The sequence below is a fragment of the Larus michahellis genome, chromosome 7 (genome assembly GCF_964199755.1).
Source record: "Larus michahellis chromosome 7, bLarMic1.1, whole genome shotgun sequence".
NCBI lineage: Eukaryota > Metazoa > Chordata > Aves > Charadriiformes > Laridae > Larus > Larus michahellis.
The window spans coordinates 29,183,308-29,204,103 of record NC_133902.1 but is presented as its reverse complement, the minus strand read 5'-3'; the positions used below and the strand labels follow the sequence as shown (position 1 = coordinate 29,204,103).

At 43.1% G+C, this 20,796-nt stretch overlaps 1 protein-coding gene across 1 annotated transcript in view; it reads left to right on the top strand.

Moving 5' to 3' along the window:
* The first annotated feature begins 2,674 nt into the window (after positions 1–2,674).
* Positions 2,675–20,796, top strand: part of CCNYL1 (cyclin Y like 1) — a 35,133-nt gene continuing 17,011 nt past the window's right edge. The window contains exons 1-4 of the mRNA XM_074593809.1: positions 2,675–3,182; positions 15,808–15,882; positions 18,141–18,175; positions 19,852–19,952. Of these exons, the coding sequence (XP_074449910.1) occupies positions 2,942–3,182; positions 15,808–15,882; positions 18,141–18,175; positions 19,852–19,952 (452 nt within the window). The 5' untranslated portion in view covers positions 2,675–2,941. The remainder of the gene's footprint in view (positions 3,183–15,807; positions 15,883–18,140; positions 18,176–19,851; positions 19,953–20,796) is intronic.

The window sequence follows — 20,796 nt, the reverse complement described above, 5'->3', positions numbered from 1 at the left end:
CTGGAATGACGAGGAGGTGGGACAGTTTGCTGTTTCTGTGATTTCCAGGGATTAAAGTCAGCTTCCTCTTGCTTAAGATCTACGTGAATAAGGCTACACAGGGAAACAGACTACTGATTTCTTTCCTCCCCCTGCATTTTTATATAAATCCTGATACTCTTCAACTGCACCAGCACGAGGGAAGAGCAGCCCTCGTCTCTTCCCCTTTGCAGCATTACACACCGAGAACAAGTATGAGGCCCACGGGAAACTTCAGCCTCTGGGAGGCAGAGGAACCCAAACCTTCACGCCCAAATAGCAGTGAGACACGTCACATAACTCCAGCCACTCCGAGTTCCCAGCATTTTTCATCTGTCGGGACAAATATGTGAGGTTTTGGCTGTTGCCCTCAACGGCCGGGTCCCGGTGCTCAGCCGCCCGGTGAGCCACTCTTGCTCACTTCTTCTTTGCCCTCAAACAGGGGTTTCCCACTGCCCAAAACCGCAGCTTTGGCAAAGGGTTCCCTGAGGCTGCTCCGAAGCCTGGACTTCCCAGAGGTCCCAGCTTGCTGGAGTTGTACCTCCCTCTGCCAAAGCTGGGCGGCCCCATCGCACGTGCTGGTGTGGCTGCACAGAACGAGACGGACACAGTTTGAGAAACGAATGCTCATCACCGTGACTGTCTGCCTGAGATGTGTGGATTTGCCTCCTGGTTCCCACCACCGCTCCAAACGGAGCAGGCTCGCCTCCGTCAGCTTGCTCAGCCGCTGACGCTTTTTAAAACAGAGTCAGCCAGGTGCAAACAAGCAAGGGTATTGCTTCTCTGCTGTAAGAGGGTAAATTATGCCAGTTTTAATATTAAATAGAGCAGATGCAAGCCAGCTCTTATTCTTGCTGGGGAATTAATTACTTCACTAAACCACGCCAGCCCTCCAGCTTTCTTCTCTTCCCCGCGCCCTCCTCACCAAAAATCAGTGGGTACAATGCCGGAGGGAAGAAAACACCAACAACTTCTGAATGTCTGTTTTGTGTGTAGCCCCTCTTTTCCCTCCCTGACTCAGGCCAGTCTCCTGTCCCACTCGACGGCTGGGTCCCGGTCCTCCTGAGACCTGGGAGTAGGACCCGCCATCCCACAGCTTTCCGGAGGGACGCTGGGCTGAAGCGGTTCAAAAGGCGCTGAAAGCAAATCTTCTCCGAGGCCCTCGCGTAATCCGCAGCGAGGTCAGGTTTCTCCGGAGTAACGAGGCTTTACAAACTGTCAGTAGCGTGTAGAGAGGCTTAGCCAACACAGCTTAGAGAACTTGCCGGTGAGTGAAAAAGCATAATTCATTGGTCCAAGGGAATAATCCTCATATAAGACTATAAATCATTTAGTTCCTCCCTTTATTGTGCCTGGGATTAAGTCATACAGATTCGAGAGACGCAGCACCTATGGCTTCCTCTCCACAAAGAAACTAGGCATGGTTTTGTCTGAAAACGCGGCACCCAGGATCATGTGGGAGAGCCAATGTTAGGATTTGTCCTGCAAAATGGAGTAAACCCCTCAGCCTGCCTATCTCTGGAGTAACTGCCAGCATGATAGGGGCGTTCTGTAATACTTTGTGTGTTCCGCAGTCTTCTGCAGCGCCATTCTTCTTATCAAGAGCCAGAGTTAAATTTTTGTGGTGATAGTGAGGTGATCCATTGCAGAATGACCTACGTGCATGTTTATCAGGGCCCCTGACTGCCGCGGGTATCTCCTCCTCTAATCCATCTTCCCTGGAGTGTGTTTGAGCGTCCCAAGCCCTCTGAGAAGCTCTGGGGTAGCCGGGGCTCGCCAAGCAGGAGTGCAGCTGCCGGAGATTTTCACCCCAGACCATCAGCAGTTCCCTGGGAATCCCAGCGCCCTGCGCTGCCTTCCCTCCTCAGGCCGCCGCTGCGGGTGAAGCGCAGAGCAGCAATATAAGCCAGCAGCAGGACACGGCATCGCTTGGGCTTGAGGGACTTCACCAAAAAGTCACTGGGAACCAACCCCAGAGCTCCCCACCGGCGGCTGCAGCCCCCCGCCCAGCCCGTGGGGGACACCCGTGGGGACAAGCAGGCAGAACACCCCTGACCAACCTGGACGCCCTTCAGACCTTGGATACGGGGGGAAAAGGAGCTGGCGAGACCTGCAAACAACCTCCTGAATTTAGAGGAGCATCACACAGGAGAGGCTGCCTGTATCCCTCCCGGGGCTGCCTGCATCCCTCCCCTCCCGGGCCTGCCCGCACCGCAGCCACCCCGGAGGCGGAATATCAGTCGTATCGTTATTTATGTATTATTTTATTATGCTACATTATTGCTTTTTATTATTATTTATTATTATGCTGCTGCTGCTGCAGCTGCTCCATGTGCGCGGCCGGGCAGCGGGAGCCGGGCGCCCCCACACCTCCGAGGGGGCGTGGCCGGGGGCGTGGCCATGCGAGAGGGGGCGTGGCCCCGCCAGGGGGCGCGGCCGAGGGGGGGGGTGGATCCGGCGCTGCCCGTGCGTGTGCGCGTGGGGAAGGCAAAGGGTGCCAGGCCCGGAAGGGCGCGGCGGCTGCCGCGTGACGAGCCCCGGGCCCATTGGCGGAGCGGCGTCACGCGGCGCCGCGGCGGGAGGCGATTGGGTGGGAGCGAGGCGGGGCCGCACCTCCCCCCACCCCCCCGCCCCGGCCTCCCGCCCGCCCCTCCCCCGGCCCGGGGGAAGGTGGCCGCTCGCGAGAGGTCCGTTGCTTGCCCGCGCGCAGGAGGCGGCGGGGGGGCTCGCGCGGCCGTTGGGGCGGGCGGGGGCCGCGCCCGGCCGGGGCGGAGGCGACGGTGATGCGGCGCTGAGGCCCGGCCCGCCCCGCCGTCCCTCCCTCCTTCCCTCAGCCCGGCGCCTCGGCTCCCCCTCCGCCCCCCTCCCCCGCCCCAGCCCGGGAGCCGCGTAGCCGGAGCCCGGCGGGGGAGCTCCGAGCTCCATGGGCAACACCGTCACCTGCTGCGTATCGCCGGACGCCAGCCCCAAGCTCAGCCGGGCCCGCGGCGGCGGGGCAGCGCCGGCGCCCGACCGCTGGGCGGACGCGTACCAGGCGGCGGCGGCGGCGGGCGGCGGAGGCGGCGGCGGCTCGGGATCGGCGGAGGCCGAGTCGGGGGACTCGGATCCCGGCGGCGGCGGCGGCCCCCACCTCCAGCACATCAGCGACCGGGAGTTCCCGGATGGTGAGCGGCGGCGGGGGGCGAGCGGCGGGGCCCAGCGGGCGGCGGGGAGCGCCGGGCACCGCATCCCCGCCCCGCCGGCGGCTGTGTCCCCATGGTGCTCCCGCCCCGCTCCGCCGCGGCTGGGTGCCCGGGGGACCGGCAGCCCAGGGCGCGGCGCTTCCCCGCCCGCGGCGCGCCCCCTTTGTCCCGGCGGCGGGGGGAGCGGGCGGGCCGGCCGGCGAGCCCCGCGGGGGAAGGCGGGGGGGGTGGGGGCGGCCTGACGGGGCCCGGCCCCGCGCCGCGCCCCAAGCAAAGTTCCCTGCGGCTGTCAGCGCTCTGACAGCCCCGGGGCTTCCTGCGGGCACGCCGCCTGCCTGCCGCCGCACCGGGGACCTCTTCCCGAAGTACAGCCGCGGCCGCTTAACGAGTAACCGGCCAAGGGCGGAGAAGCGGCCAGTTCCCCACACACACACTCGGGTCCCCGGCTGCCCCGCTGGAGAGGGCGGGTCAGGGAGCCCGAAAGAATGGTGGCAGAGCCCCCGGGTGCTCCCGTTCGAGGTGGGGATCTGGCTGCTCGTTTCTCCTTAACTATGGAGTCGTGACTCAGTTGTCATGTCCAGGCAGTTCGCAAACGCTGCTGCATTTCCAGCCTCTGTTTAACAGGAGGAAGGAAGAGGGTGTGTGGGGAATAAGGGAAGAATTACAAAGATTGTGTGCATATGACATCATTTCGGCTGGACGTGGGTAATTTGTAATCTAGCTATGCAGGGTGCTTGGTGATAGCTGTGGACTCATTACACCGAGGTTCCTTGTCATGTAGTGCTCAGTGTTCCCAGTTTGCTTTCCTTGAGCTCATGGGAAAGTATGTGTTTGCTGTTCAGATTCCTTGCAGTGATACCTGGAGCACTGGTGTCACACAGGCGTGCTCTGTAATGCGTCTCCTCTTCAGACATGCCTGGGAAGAGCTCACAGGTTTTTGCTGCAGTGAGTTACCGAGACAACATGTAACAGGTTAGGGGTGCTCCTGTCTGTCTGTATGTTCACGCGATACTGTAAGCATACAGCACAGGGTAATAGCTTGTGATATTCAAAACTTGGTTTAATTAACAAGCGTCTTGCTATTCCTTTTCATAATTATAACCACACCTCTATGAAATATATTCAGTTGGAAAAAGATGGCCTGTCTGACATCTTTAATGTATGATGCATACAGTAACACTTACACTGGCCCTACATACTCGTCTTGAACTTAAGAAAAAAATTTTGGCCATCAGAGAGAAACTGGCTGCAAAAGAGTGTGAGGAAACCTTCAGAAATGGAATTATTAAACTCGCACAGTTCTGCACAGCACCATATGGTGCAGCTGTTACAGAAACGAGATGGAACAGTCAGCCCCTTGGATCTCCTTTGAGACAGCTCTGCAATACAGCAGTAGGAGAAATTATATTTGCCGCCTAGGAGAAATAAAACTTCATTTTTGCGAGAGGATATTACAGAAATGTCTCAACTCTCCCATACTCGTTATGGGAGGAGGAGCTAAACTCTCTAAAGATTCTAATAAGCCTAAACTAAATAAGTCTGCTCAGGAATAAGGGTTGTATTTGTTTGAATCTTTAGTATGTGATCTTGTCAGCAGTGGTATGTAACTAGGCTTAATTGTGAGTTCATCCAGATGTCAGAACTGGCCTTGAAGTAGGGAAGTATTTAATTTTTTGAATTTGCAGACGTGAATAAAAGTGTACAGCCCAAGAATAAGATAGCAGCTGTCTATCACAAATTTTACTTTTGTGGCTATGGAAACTTTAGTCTTGAGGCAGGAGGTAATACTAAAATTGGAACTCCATAAGTAGGATATGTTTTAGATTATTTTACAGATCACTTTTACAGTGGTATGTGGTTCACTATTGCATGGCCTCAGAAGTAGATCTGCTGCAAATGATAGATGCCATTTTTCTACAGTTTCTTGATTGATATAACTGTTTAGGGCTGCAAAAAGTATCAAAGTTTGATATCTTTATGGAAATACAATTCTGGATGGCCAATATTAGAAGTAAAACTTCTTGTGTTCATTTTTGAACATTATAAAGCGCTACCTGGGTAAGATTGAAGCAGTTAACTTCAAAACGTCAGGTATTATTTGTGAAGTCTGAAATTGGGTGTTATGAAACAGACATTATAATGAAACTTTAAGTGATAGTGCTATCTGTTTAATTTAAGACCTTCTATGAAAATAATAAATCTGTAAACGCAGCACTTGCATATACCAGATAGCTATGCTTATCCCTCTTAACTCTGGGATATAAAAGCTGTCAGCACACCCAAACCATGCAAGCAGCCTGCGTGTTCCTGCTCTGTTGACTACTACAGAGCATTAGTTTGTTGCTATAGTGGTAAGTAGTCCAGCAGTTTTATTTGAGGGATAAATATTACTTCTATAATTTATTAATGTATAATATCATAGGTTAGCTAAGATGACAATTTTGTCAATGATGGAAGGTTAGGAAACTACTGACTGGCCTTTTCTTGAATGCTTTGGCAGGGGGAAAAGAGAGAAAGCTGCAGGGGGGGAAAAAAGTCAAGATCATCTTGGCTATTTTTGTTCCATGCTGTTCAGTTCTAGGAGTTTCTAAGAACACAGCTAAATATATCAGAAAGCTAGCATCCAAATGTGATGCAGATGCTTCATTCCTTAAATTTCTATGTTGAAGTTGTTTGTTGTTCTTAAGTCTTTCTTAATACTTTTGCACTTGCTTTGCTAAAATTGAATGTTTTGGTTCTATCAGGAATGCAGAATTTACCAACTGAGCTGTGGACTTTTTCTTTTGTAATGTTTTGACTTGCTTTTTCCGTAGCAAGTGGAATGTGGTCCTTGCAGGTCTACGCTCTTAAATGAGGATTATTCTGTATCTTCTCCATCACTCTACTTAACAGGCACTGCTTTACAGTCAGCACTGCTTAGATTGTCTGTATCAGATCAGAATGAAACAAAAAAAAAATAATCTCACTTCCATAACATGGGGAGGTTATGAATGGTATTTATGTAAGACAAAAAGGAGTGGTAAGTGGGATGAAGATAAAACACACTGTGAAACTGGAAGTGTAGTGTTTCAACAAAAGTTAATTCAAATGGGAAGGGATTGTTGTAAGAGAGAATTTAAAGGATGACTTTGTATTTTATCATTCTCAAGATCATAACCAGTGCATACTTTTTCAGAATGAGAAATAAGCCTGCATTTGTGGTTTGATATGCTAAGCCAAGTTGTATTAAGTAAACGGGAATAAACGTAACTTTGAAAACAACAGTTTCTTCCAAATAGGTTCATGCCTACTGCTAATGCGAAATATCAAAAGCGAAGGCTACTAGTTGACAGTTCAGCTAAGCGTTAAGCGTTCCTTCTTCCAGCATGCAAGCAACAGTCCAAAGCAGTCTGATTTGACCAAGAAGGCTTTCCTCTGTAGGTTTAGAAATAGCAGCTCTTTGATCTTAATGTGCCATTTGGGCTGTGCCGATTACTGTTTTTTGGGGGGGGCTTTGTTTGGATTTTTTTTTCCCAAATCAGTGTCTGCTAATGTTTATTTTGGGCTTTTTTTTTCCTGCTATTTTTTCTAGTTATTTGGGGGGGAACTTCTTATGGCTGCCACTTTCCTGCCAGACCCCTGTATTTAAACACAGATCTAATTTTTCATAAATTCTTTGATCCTTGGATAAAACTAGAACAAGAATTATCTCCCTCCGCCACTGCTGCTTACTGAGCTCAGCAGTTTTGCTGAGCAGAGGTTTGTCTGATTCACATGAGCCAAGGGGAGGATTGTTGCCCTACTGAACTGGTGGGACAAAATGACCTGGTACCTTCACCTGAAGAACTGGGGGTGTGTGGGTGGTGGAGAATGACAAGGGAAAAGACAATCAGGGATGAAAGGGAACAGCAAATGGTATCAAGAGAGGTGCTGAGTGGGATGTAGACATCAGACAGAGGTTAGATGGGAAAACAAACAGTAGAGGACTTTGAAGAGGAGCGTTAATAGAGAATGAACTAAGTGAGATTTACCTGAACAGGTTCAGACACACTACTGCCTGAATAACTCTGCAAGCATCTGTGTGCCTACTTTTCTTTTTTCAGTACCCCCCTGGCTTTCTAGAGGCTGTGTCACACTGAAAGGGGCAAGCTGCAAGTTGCTTGCATGCTGCAGTTATTAAGCAGTATTGAAGATGAACAGATACTTGAATATATTGATTGTCTGTGATCTGATTTCACTAACAGCTTGTCTATAAACCTCCTTGCAGAAGGTCTAAATATGGTTCATTTGTTCCTCTCTTATGTAATGTCAGCTTACTTCAAGCATGTGGGTGGAGGGGTTTTTTCCTGTTTTTTTTTAAAATCCTGGTTAAAGTGTAAGTAAGTTAAATAAAAAAAGAAGAAAAAAAGAAAAAAAATATGAACACTTTGATGCAAGGATCAGGTTTTTGATGCCAGCAGTTTTTAGCACAAGAAAATCTTAACCATCTTGTGTTGGTTTTTGTGCCCCTCTATTTGATGATATTTAGCTGCATAGGCTGACAAATACCATTGTCTAGTTAGACAAATATGAAGTTGGGGGTGAAAACCAACTGATGCTCTGGTCCCTGTTCTGGTGTTCCCTCTACTTTTTCCCTTGTGTTTGCCAAGTTTTTCAGCTAACTTAAAGCTCACTCTTCTTTCCCCAGAACTCTCAATACCTCTTTCCTAGGAAAGAGAATCACAAAGGTGTTTGTAGCAGTTACAAATAACACGTGGTCTTGACAAATGTGAAAGAATTGACTCTCTACGAGCCTGAAACACCTTCCATGTTGTTGGCTTAAGATGCCTGATGTCATGGCCTTTACGAAATGGTCTGTAACGTGCCTGTAGTGGAAATGACTGAATCGATAAGTTGATCAGAAACAATGATGAAATCGATCTACAACTTTGGGAATTAGAAGTCATAGCCATAGCATAGTATCTGTATTCCTGTTCTTATGTTTGAGTACTGCTGACAGCTAAGAAATCTGTCCTTTTCTCTCCTCACTAAATCTTGGAGACTTCTGCAGTGAGCAAGTTTATGTGAGCCTTAGGTTTTTAAGAAGAGTCGATATGGAACATACATACATGAAGCTCATATGGAGGGAAACTGATTGGTTTGGTTTGGTGAGTGTTTCTTCAGGCTTCCAGTGTAACAGCTATAACAGAGAGATTTTTCAGAAAATGGGAAATATTGAAAGGAAATTGTCGAGCACTGAAACGGGCTGCCTGGGGAAGTGGTTGAGTCACCATCCCTGGAGGTGTTTAAAAGACATGTAGATGTGGCACTTAGGGACATGGTTTAGTGGGATTTGGCAGTGCTAGGTTAACGGTTGGACTTGATGAACTTAAAGATCTCTTCCCACCAAATGATTTTCTGATTCTCTTGTATGAAATCCTCTCCTGAGGATTTTGATGAAACTCGTGGAATTAAGGAAACTGAATTCATTTTAATCTTGACTTTTTTTTTTTTTTTTTACACTATGGTTTCCATGTAACTCATTTCTAGGATCCTTTCCTCTTCTGGCTTTCTTTAGGAGACTTGCTTTTTCCCTCCTGTCAGGGTAGATGTTACAGAGCAACAGAAATTTTGTGGCTAGAAGTATCTGTTCTCTCAAGGGCGATCAGCGTGGTGAGATCATACTGAAAAGCTGACTAACATGGGAATGAACTCTCGCACGAGCCAACAAAACACAAAAACCTACTCCTCCCAAATTTGCATTACACATTAAATTAAGGTTTCTAACAATGTTTCTTCCACATAAAGGAAGAAGTTACTGTGGGAGGCAGGAGGAAAATGCTATTGAACGTTAAGAACCCAGACCTTGGATCTACAGATCCTTGCTAACAAGCTGATCGTGAGATTTCTAAATCTGGGGTTTTTTTAATTTATTATAGCTGGAGTTTGAATGTGCACTTCTATTTCACTCACTAGAAAACCCATGTTTTCAGAAGAAAATGCCAAATGTTTCCACTTGAAGGGACAAAGACGCAACTGGCTTAAAAAGCTTGGTGCTATTTATTTAAATGTGTAGTGAAGCCAGATGAATAAAACTAAAACTCGTACTTGCAGGTGATGCAAATATCAGTTTTACCTCAACAGCTTACACAAAAATCCCACTGTCAACCAGGTAGCATTCTGCAGTGTCTGATGAGCTGTGTGTTTATAGCACAGCTTTGCTTTTGTTTGGAGTTCTGAAAGGGTCTTGAAGTCATTGCAGCAATCAAACATAGTTGTTAGGTTTTTTCCAGTGTGAAAAGTAACACTGGCTTGTCATCAAACATGTCAGTCAGACTTGGATAATAAACTGTTGAATGTCAGTTTCTTTAAAAGATTAAAAAAAAAAAGGCACTTTTCTGTAAAACTGTTGGATGTTTTTTGTTATGCAGATAAGTTACTTAATTTTATAGAACATACTGCAGGTACGCTGAGAATCCACAAAGCCACTCTAAAGAGTGACTGCGTTTGAGCTTATGCCTAAAATGGCACAAAACTTGATGAAACTGTTAACTTTCATAAAAGCCCAAACTTCATCTGAAGTTTGCATTAATGTGAGCAATTGAAAGTTGAAAAAAACTTAACGTATGCCAGTCCATCAGGTGGCATGTGACACCTAGCACACAGTACATGGAAATGTAAAATTTGGTTTATCTTTAATGTGTATGTACAGTTAGAAAACTTTATTTTGGCTTATCAATTAAAAAGTTAAGGTTGAAGAGTTCTGCTTTAGCTTCTCGTGGTAGTGAATTATGTTACATGTAAAGGTCTGTCTGGGGAATAAAAAGTGGACAGCATGGAACCAATTCTTTCTCCTTGTCTGTCTAAATGGTCCTGTGTTACATGCAGTACAGAAACATCTCTAACAAAATGTTGGTTACTTTTAAGATCTAGCCTGCGAACTACTGTTTTCCTTCTAGTGCCAACATAAAATCCTAGGGACATCTAGTTTTCCTTTCATTTAACTGGTCCTGCCTTCACTGTGGAATTTGGAGTACTCTTGACATCCTGCTGTTCTGCTTAGCTAAGATATGTAGAAGTGATTATAACCCATCATGAAACACATGGAAGCCCACTCAACTTCTTTCGGTCCTAGAAAGGCTAGGTATTGTGTCTGGTGGAACAGATCTCTCAATCATGTTTCCCAACAGGGTCTGGGAGCTGAGTGCAATAGGGTCATGTTGGGATTTGCTGTGGAGGCCAATGATAGTGGTGTGGATCATCCTGCAGTTTAAAAAATGCAACATCAATACTGTATTGATTTTTATTTTTATTTTTTAAAGTCACAGAAGTGAATAGAAAACTTGAACCCTGGTTAGCCCACAGTATTTAATAGATGGTCTACACTTTTGTTTTCTAAATTCTTCTGATTTTTAGTAGCGAATTTGAAATGCTGACTGTGTCCATTTACTGTTGAACCAGCCCAACTCAGGAGTGTGGTGTGAAAGGGCAAATCCTTTATCCCCCAGCCTGTATTAATACTGGGTGTTGCTTCAACGCAGGTGCAGGACCCTGCACTTGGCCTTGAACCTCATGAGGTTCACACGGGCCCACTTCTTGAGCCTGTCCAGGTCCCTCTGGGAATGAAGCTATTGCTAGGAATAACACACTTTCTGAAATGTATTGGAAAATTTTTTAGTCAATTTGTCTTAATTTTTAAATCTTTATTGGAAGTGTTGAGTAACTCACATCTTTCACACTGTAAGGTAATGAAATATAAGGGAAGCTCAAACATTAATCAAAGCTAGTAACCCACTGTCAATTTACAGCAAAGAGATTATTTTATGACTTAATGCTTTAAATATGTGCTGTATCAAAATGTTACTGCTGTCTAATAAAGCAGAGGATGGGGCTAAAACTATTAAAGGAAATGCAATATTTTAGTGTTCTGAAGTAGTGAAATTGTCAAAAGGCTGCTACTTAGTAACAGTGACATCTTTGACTGTCAGTTTTATTCGTGAGATACTATATGTAGCACGATGCAGTGTGTAAAATGTGTTCTTAATAATTAGAAATCACCTGTGGAGGTGTGTAAAACAGTACCTAAGTAGCTAGCATTATAAATTCCTAAAACCCACACATGTTCTTACATGGCATAGATGAGTAAAAGTAAAGTCTTCATGCGGATTTTGTGTTGAGGAAAGGACATGAGATCTTGAGCTAGGGGCAGAGGTTTGCTTTTAAAAGTAACATGAGCTGCCCTGCGGGGGACTGTATGCTCTTATCGGCGCATGGAGTGCACAGCAGCAGCAGAGGTAGCTGAGATTGTCTGAAGGGCAAGCAAGCTGCAAGGGATTCTTTAAAATGGGAATGGCGAGAGAGGGAAGCAAGTTCAGGCTTCTCTGTGCTCCAGTTGCAGGGTTGATCTGACTGCCTTGGTAGTACAACGTGAGTAAATGGCACTGAGAGATGCAGAGAAATAAGAGGGAAGGCTATTTTTAATACGCAGCTCTTCGAGAGACGTGGAGGGCCATTGCAGCGTGGCAACATTACTGTGCTGCTCCGACGGACCTTATTTCTGGTGGGAATCTTCCCTTCTCACCTCTTTATTACTAAGTGTGAGGGTCCAACAGAAAATGTGTTTTGAGTTCTATTGAGTTGATAGCCTCTAGAACGAAAATGTTTTGGAGTTGTTTTCTTTTATCATCCATTTCCTTCTCTCATTTCTCTCATCCCTGTTTCTGCATGTTTTAATTCACATTATTTCTGTTCATCCTGTCGCATACCATGCTGCTTTCTTTTCCTGTTAACTTTCTGTGAAGCTTGAGCTTTCTGTCATACATCTTCTGATGTAGCTCCTAATCAAGACTTACCGTTATTTTCAGGGCTAGATATCTTGATTTTTTGGACTTGTAAGTGCTCCCAGGATGGAAGTATTAGGAGTGACGGTTGGTTATGAATCAGATTGTTTGCAGACTTGCAGACTGATTGATCTCTTCCTCTGGCTTTTTTTTTTTTTTTTTGCCATGTTTCCCATTACATTTTGCCTCTTCTCACGTTCTTATCTGCCTCTTGTCTTATGCTTCCTTCATCAGCTCTATGGCTCTTGCATTTTGGTATTTCATGAGCAACACTGGCGGTTTAGGAAAAGCAAATCATATGACTAATTTTTCCATTGTTTGGAAAAAAACATTGTCCAGGGAGAACAGCATAGAAAGGACAGACAAAATTCTCTGGCTGCTTAGAAGAGGAAAGCTACAGGGAGGCAGTCTACTAAATGCATCTGTCTTTCTTCTGTCTCTTGCAAGACAAAAGCAGATGTACTGTTTCTAGTAATGCCACATTATTCTGGGATAAGAAGCCTAGTCACAGTTGGTCTTGATCACTTCTTGAAGGGGGTTTGTAACAGGGGCTGCACGTGTGTCTTGGACTTCATTAGTATTGTAACGTAACTCCAGTTGTATAGTCTGTGTTGTGGATTTAATGTGCTGTGGGTGCTGATACACCTGACTGTCTAGCAGAAAGCATCTTGTGTCTGGCAGAGCCAGTGTGGAACTGGAGCCAGCAAAGTCTATTTTCCTTTTGCTGCTATTCCTCTCCTCAAAAGTGTGGGTCTACTTGGGTTCAGGGGGGCAAGTTTGACTTGTGTGGCCATGTCAATATTGTGTCCCTTGGTGCATCCTGCAGTGCTGTGGATCTTAGACCTTTTTGTCTGGGATGAAAGTTGGTTATATTTGCATGTTTTTAATTCTCGTAGTGCTTTTAGCCCAAGTAATGATTTCTAACATCTAAGCAGCATGGATATATAGGAACTGGTGGAGCACAAGAGGCAAAAACAATGTAAGAAGTGAGCTTTAACAAGTCATATAGTTTCCAAGTAAATCAAAACCTCAGGGGCGTCAAGATGTTAGTGTATTTTTTTTATGAGGTGAGGGAGGATGGGCGTTACCCCTTACTGCCTCTTCCCTGGAAGAGAAGCACGTGTCCTGTTTAACACTTATCAATGACCTGGGGGAGGCAATGGGGTGCGCCCAAATTGCAGATGACACCCAATTGGGCAACAGTCAATAGGCTGGAGGCTGCTCGTTCAGAGGGACCTAGATAGGCTGGAGGATTGGGCCAACAGGAACCCTCTGAAATTCAAGAAGGAGAAACATGAAATTCTATGTTAGGAATTACTGAATTCAGTAGCCCTTTTCCCTCTTTGCCTGTCCTTGTTCCTCCCCAGTCTTCCTTGTTGCCTTCCCCTAAATATCACGCAAGTCTTGTACACTCCTGCATGCTGTTCTCTACCATTCCATAGTGAGTCCCATAGACCTATAGGCATTCGTCCCCCTTGGTGGGAAAGGTGATCTGGGCTCTGGCGACCCGTATTGGAGGTTTTCAAGACTCAACTGGATAAAGCCTTTAGCAGCCTAGTTCTACCTTGTTGCTCACCCTGTTTTCAGCAAGAGGTTGAACTTGAGACCTCCTGAGGTCCTTTCTAACCTGACTTACCCAGTTATTCTAAAAGTTGCTACTGAACTGTAAGTAAATAAATTCTGAGTTCTTTGCTCTGTTGCATCGTAACCTGATAATAATAATCTGTATTTTATATCTGCATATTGCAGCCTTGTTCTGCCTGTTGATGATACTTAAGTTATTCGGTAAACTAGCGAAATACCTTCATTTCTGAATCACTCCTTTCTCAAATCTAAGAAGTTGTTTAATATTTGCCATTGTTAGTGGTCTGTGTTGAAGTATGTTGTTTGGTTTGGTTTTTTTTAATAGAGCGCTGGCATTAGAAATTAGAGTTGGTCTCTATACTGTCTATTAAAAGTGATTTTGCTAAATCAGTGTTAGAAAATTCTCAACGTTGTGGACAAATTTAAAAAAACAGTTACACTGTTTTGTTGAGACATTATAAACAGTAGTTAAAATTTGCCAGTACGGCATACTATTGTGTGCTGGATTTTTTTTTCCGAGAATCAAACATGTATTAGTGGTGCTTCAGGTATGAGCTGTAAGGCAAATTCCGTTCTAGGGCTTCTAAACCAGGACTTCTTACATTTTAACTACGTGATTAAATTCAGGTATCTGTTCACTGTGTGCAGTGAATAAGCACAGTAAGATGAAAATAGAAATACTGGTTTTGTAAGTTAGCTTTTAAAAACTGCTCGAGATGGTCTGCTTTTGTAGCTGACTCTGGCCTTTTTTGAGAAGGGGGGAAATTCCTGATTGAACTATCTTTATGTTCCTAAATAGACGTTGGCTACCTTACTTAACACAATAGAGATTCAGAACTACAGTGTTCTGCATCCTGGACCAGAGCAATACTGTTGGACTAAGATCAGTGATGTTGTAAGCCAAGTACTTGGAAAGCATCCAGGTCTGGATACCAATGTTGTGTACCAGTGGGAATCTGGAATGAGAAGTCTTGGGGACACACGTACTTTTGCAATTACGTTCACTCGCTGACGCATGAGGGCTGTGGCTGTGCTATGGCCTAGGTGCAGTAGCACAACACATTCACATGGTTAAGACTTCCAGCACCAAGACAGCTTGTGCGTACTTTGGCTACTATTTAACCAGAGTTCTGTTGGTTGAGTGCGTAAAAAGCTCTTAAGATTTTAATATTTTTTTTTTCATTAAAAGTTGATGTTGATTCTTAGATGACGTTTTTTAAGGGTGTGGCAGCTGCACTGGTGTACCACCTTGAAGTACTACCATGTGCAAGTCTGCAATTTTGCATGCTTTTATGGTTAGCATGGACTAAGTAGCACACAGGAAGATCAGACTGACAAATGTAAATGGATGTGAATTTGCTTTTTCCAGGATGTGCAGGATCACAGTACTAGATTATTCTGTTCATATGTTCACGTAAGTCAGTGTGTCTGTAGCATGACTTCTTCAGAACAGCTGTTTCTTCTGTCAAAGCTAACGCAGCTCAGAATTTCATCATGATGTTTACAGTTTCATCAACAAACTTCTCAGAGATCACTCCCTTCTTAATCTAAGAGAGTAATTTGTCCTCATCTAATGTCATCACTGTTCATTGTGGCAAAGGATTAAAGCAGTCATTTTGTTCTTCAGTAATTACATATTGGCTGTACAGGGTATTACTTCAAATCCCAAAATAAAAGAATAGTGTATGATCCATGTTTTGATATTTATCAGCACTGTAAAATTTACTTATTATGTTCTTTATAAGACCACAGAGATTGTTTCCTGCTGGCTACTTAAAGCATAGAGTGAAAGGTCAGCAGTGTCTGTCTTTTTTTCTTTCTTTTTTCTTTTTTTTTTTTTAAATTATGCTCTTGATAAAGTTCTAGCTTTCTGCCCTCTACTGAGCACAGGCAGGGACACGTACTTACTTTTGAAGATGTATGTTGCTTTCTGAGATCTGCCTTACCAGATTTTGTTTTGATGGAAACCATAAGCTACTTCAGAGCTTCATGGCAGTAGGATTAAGTCCACCGGCTTTGTTTTCTTCAGAGGCGAAAAATGTCAGATTTTTATTTATCTTGGCAAAAGTAAGGTTTTGCTTTAGAGAGACAGTCCCTTTCATGTGTTTCTGGTCTTGTCTCCATCACTGTGCTTGAGCATTTTAAGGCTGGGTGGGAATCGTTGCAGTAATCATCTTCTGTTAAAGGTCTCTCCTTTTTTTTTTTTTTTGTCCTTTCTGTTTCAGATTTAGCCTTGGAATCTAATCCATCTGATCATCCCAGAGCAAGCACAATTTTCCTGAGCAAGTCTCAAACAGATGGTAAGCTAAGTTTTTTTCCAATTTAAAAAAAGGCGGGAGAAAACATGGAAAAATAACTGCCTGTTTTAAATATACAGCTCAAGAACACTTAAATTGCTTTAACTCTTTCAAAGCATAGGGATTAATAATTTGCATGTTTACACAGAAGTGTGTTTGTAGGCTGTTTTACTTAACAGCTAAAATCACTTGTTCTTCTAAACACTTAAATATCAGGAGATTTCAGAGTTTGAGTCCTAGTAGTGGAAAGGAGCAAGGCTTCCTTCACTATTGCAATCCATGCTTCAAGCAGTGGTGGTTTTTTTTAATGATAAGGCCTGTTTCAAAAATTAAGTTAAAAAAATATAATTTAAAATTAAAGGACAGTTTTCTGTGAAGAATAATAAGCCTTAGCTGTCAGTCTATATCAGTTACTTTTGAATATGTTTAGTTTCAGTAGCATAATTATTCTTGAATCTTGGTTTTAATTACATGGATGTATTGGGATTTTCAGTTTCTTTGCAGATCCCTTGTTTACCTAATAAAGTAAATTTTGAAGGATTAGTATAGCTTGTGCATTTCAAAATGCTGTTTAAAAAGTGGAGGCATTTCCAAATTGCACAAATAAAAAAGAATTCTGACAACAGTAAATTTTTAAGTTGCAATTCAAAAGGATTTTAAGATATTAGTTTAAAAGTGCTTCCGTCCCTTTTATAGTTGGTTTTTGTTTGAAGTGCTATTTTTTCTAAGACAGTGTTTCATTTGAGATTGGATGTGTTGATGGAAAGCTGCAGTGCGTCTTCTACCTTGGCATAGCTGTGCCACAGAAAAGTAGAATTGTTTTGACAGATCTTTCAGTTGCAGTCCTGCTATTCAGAGTCTTATGGCAAGTAGTAAAATTATCAGTTGTATCAACTTTGCAATGCTCAGATAATCCGTAAGCAGTGGAAACAAGCACTAGCATGATTCTCCAGAAGAGGTGATGCCAAGGAATTGAAGACTGCTTCAAACAGAGGATCTGACCTGCACATCTCAAACACCTCTGAGATGAGCGTTGCTTAAGTTGCAGTTAGCAAGTTGACAGAGTTCTTAAACATTGTGGTGCAGCTTCACTGTACAGCCTTTCAGCCTTGCTGCAAGTAACGTTCAAACCACGTGAACATCTTTCTTAGGGGCAGTATTGCTTTTAAACATGATTTGGTATTCTTCAAGTGTAATGTATTGAAATGTATACACTTGTGTTCATGTAGAAAAAGGGTCTGCTAGGTGAGATGATAACTATTAACTATTCTCTGAAGTTTGTATTAGTTGGATGAATTGATTTTTACAGGGTAATTTAATGGACAAGTCAGCAGAAGAATTTATTTTCTAATTTCGCTGGATCTTCTCTAGTTAACCTTTCATAGAACTAGTAGAATTAATATCTGTAAGTTCTCTTTCACTGGTATGTTACCAGGTTCATGACTTTCGATTTATGCAAAAAGACCAAAAAAAAAAAATTGGACAATCTATGTTCCAAATGTTAATTTTTTTTCTAAATATTTAAGAGAATGTGTCCTGATAACAAGTGGTAATGAGCTGAGGTGAAAATTTTGGAGAAGTCATCTGTCTGGGCTGGTCACATTTGTATAGCTTTCTGCATGTGTGCAACTCAGCTCTCCTTTAACAGCACTGGTTTACTATTGCTGTTATAGCTGAAAGTTAAACTTTACAATATTTTTTGAAAGGCTAACACAGTTTAAAACTATCAAATAATATGGTTGCAGTTATATGATGAATAGGCATGGCTTGTGCCAGCATCTTCTGTATAGTGAAATACCTTTTCACTTTCTGCTGACAATAGGAGGAGACATGACACATATATATAATGCTGGGCACCTTCCTCCTTGTGTGTCTCTGTCAGGTGGGGGTGTGATGTTTTTGCATCTGGTTGCTAAGTGGTTGCTGTTGAATGTTGGACGTTGTCTACTTGAACTATCTGAAATCATCCAGTTTTTCATGATGCATAGCATCTTTTCAAAGCCAAGACATTTTTCCCTTAGTGTGATGGGTAGAAGTAGTTCCTAAGTGTACCTGTGGATAGTTGGAAGTAGTTTGCTAGCTTGATAAAACTCAGCATTTTTTCCCTCAAACTACTTTTCCAGAAACCTAAAGTCAAATTTTAAACTTTTAATACTCGTGTACTTCAGAAGACTAGGTTAATGGAATGACTTTATTGAACGTAAATTTGGATTGTATTTTAGAAACCTTTCAGTTCACATTCTTTCTCCCGCTTTCTATAGTGCGAGAGAAGAGGAAGAGTAACCACATCAATCATGTAAGTAAAACAAATTCTTAGTGTGCTATATAGATAATATGAGCATATTGGGACAAAGACGAATTCGAGAAACAACTGTAGTAATTCTGGGGGTTTAGTCCTACATGTGTTCCAAACCCTCCTTAGCAAGATAAAGGTACCTGTCTTTAAAAAATAAACAATCAGGCACAGTATCACAGGGCAAGAATGGGTGATGTCAAAAAAAAAAAAAGGATTCTTTTGTTGTATCAGTCTTGAGCATTTCAGAACAGTAAAGGAGAAAATATAAGTTAAACTGCCTACATTGTTTCTTTTAAATAGAAATAAAACAAATCATTTCTTAGCCGAGATGACAAGTCTTAAATGACTTGCTGTTTGAGCATTACTACAGGACTTGCTGTAAGAAATGTATCCAGCATGAAAAGAGAATTATCAACAAACATTGTAATCAGCGTGATAAACAAATGATAATCCATTAGTTTTAAATCTGAAAATATGCTCTAAGCTTCTTCCACAAATATTGGTTGGTTTTGACACTTCACTTATAAAAAAAAAAGACATACAAAAAAGATGCAATGTCATTAATAAGTGGATAAAAAAAATTATTAACTAGTAAAGCTAAGAATGGAAGTTGTTAACACAATTTTTTAAAAATACTGTCTAGCAGAATTGTCTGCTGATAGGTTCCTAGTAAGATAATGATATTGAGTCTGTTGTATTTAGTATGACTGGGGGGAGGTGTGGTGGTTTTTTTTCCCTTTTCTTTCTTTTTCAATTACAGTTCCAGCTTTAGTCTGCCAGCACCAAGGTAAAGTGTAATTGGATTGTTTTTGCTGGCAAATTTCAGCTGGAACGGGAGGTATTTCCAGGCAGCCACTGAGTTGTGAAGGGTGCCAATATTTTTATATGGAAGACTTTCAAGTTTTCAGACAAGGCATTTAAAAAGATCCTGGCAAAAACTAATGAGTCTTGAATTGCTTGATTAAAACTCCTCCCTCAATTGTGATGGCCTAGGTCTAGTGCAAGGCATTCTCTAAACGTGCTCAGGGAAGCCTGACTCGGTGTTATATAGGAAGATTTCTCCCTCGTCTAAAGGATTAGGGTAGATGATGGAACATATTGCTAGCTCTAAATACTAGAAGTAAGGGTAACAGTAGTACTTTATTTCCAGATTCCAGATGCTAAACAAGGCGTGAGTGAAGTGAGCAATGTCAGGAAGAGGTTTCTTTTTTTCTAAAATACAATAAGACAAAACCCCGAATGCAAATTATACTGGATAACCAGAAAATGTAAAGGTATAGGGTATAAAAGAAGGGAGAAGTTAATTATGGAGTCACAGGGAAATCTAATAAAGTACATCGGAGAGGGAAGGCTGAGACCTGAACTGGCAAGAATGGAATGGAGGAGAACTGAGAAAATCAGAGGACTTGCAGTTTTAGCTGCAGCTATTTCTGCTGAAAATTACTTACGTAAAAACATCATGTTGTATAATAAAAGCAGTGATTTCTAAACCTAGCTTGCACAAAGAGTGTCCTCAGGAGCTTGGTGGCTATAGAGTAGCTTATGTAGCAGGAGCAATCACCTACAAAGCCCTTCTCTGCAGTAACTACTTGAGATGTAAAGCAAGTATTCAGTGTGGGAAACTGAAGCTTACAGAATCCCTCTTCTTGAATGTATTCTCTTTTTTCGTCCCTAAGGTTTCTCCTGGGCAGCTTACAAAAAAATACAGCTCGTGCTCAACAATATTTATAGATGACAGCACCGTCAGTCAACCTAACCTTAGAAGCACAATAAAGTGGTAAGAACCATTTGTCGCCAACAAGGGGCTTAGTAGCATTGCAAGGCTTATTTGGGATTGTGGTGGTCTTGTCTGTTCCAAAGCCAGTTGGACACTTGAATGGGAGGAGCACAGCACTGCTTATTCAGGTTGGTCACGGAGGGGGTGTAGAGGTCTGCTTAATTATGACTGCTGAAGTGAGCTTTTTTTTTAGTTACAGAACTAATATACTGTTGTATTTCAAAGTAGTTATCATTGTGTACTTGAGAATCTGGGTCGGTGTGCAGAAGTGTGTCAGCATTTTCAGTTTAAAAGTGTGTGTTGGGGGTGGGGAGCTCAGTCTTCACACTGGAAGTCAAATCCAGAAACTCCCGATCTGTGAAAACTTGAAAAGGATTTTGCATGGAGTTGCAGGAAAAGTTTGTAGGACTGTGTTTGCTACTTGCCAGTGGTATTAGTCTGCCCTCTAGTTGTGGATAAAAGTATGTTGTTGGCTTTGGTTTTAGTTGTAGCCTTTCTACTTTTTCTTCATGTATTTGTTATTTCAGGTAGGTGAGTTTGATAATTATTTAGTCGTCTTGGTTCTCCAGTGGAAATGGCTGTTTGACCTATTGTTCTGGGTACCACAGAGACAGTTGTTTGTGCAAAGACAATACCAGCTGAGAATTGAGAAGTGTTCCACTGTGCTTGAAGGGAAAGTAAGGAAAAGTAGATTTAGGCCCAGAAGGCTTTACTGTTTTAACATAATAAACTTTGGAAATATCTAAGTTGATCTGTTGCTTTAAAATTTGATTTGAAACAAGAGGTACCTAGCATGTCACTCTCTTTCTAGAGGAAAAAAAACCTAAAAGATGGTGCTTGTGCC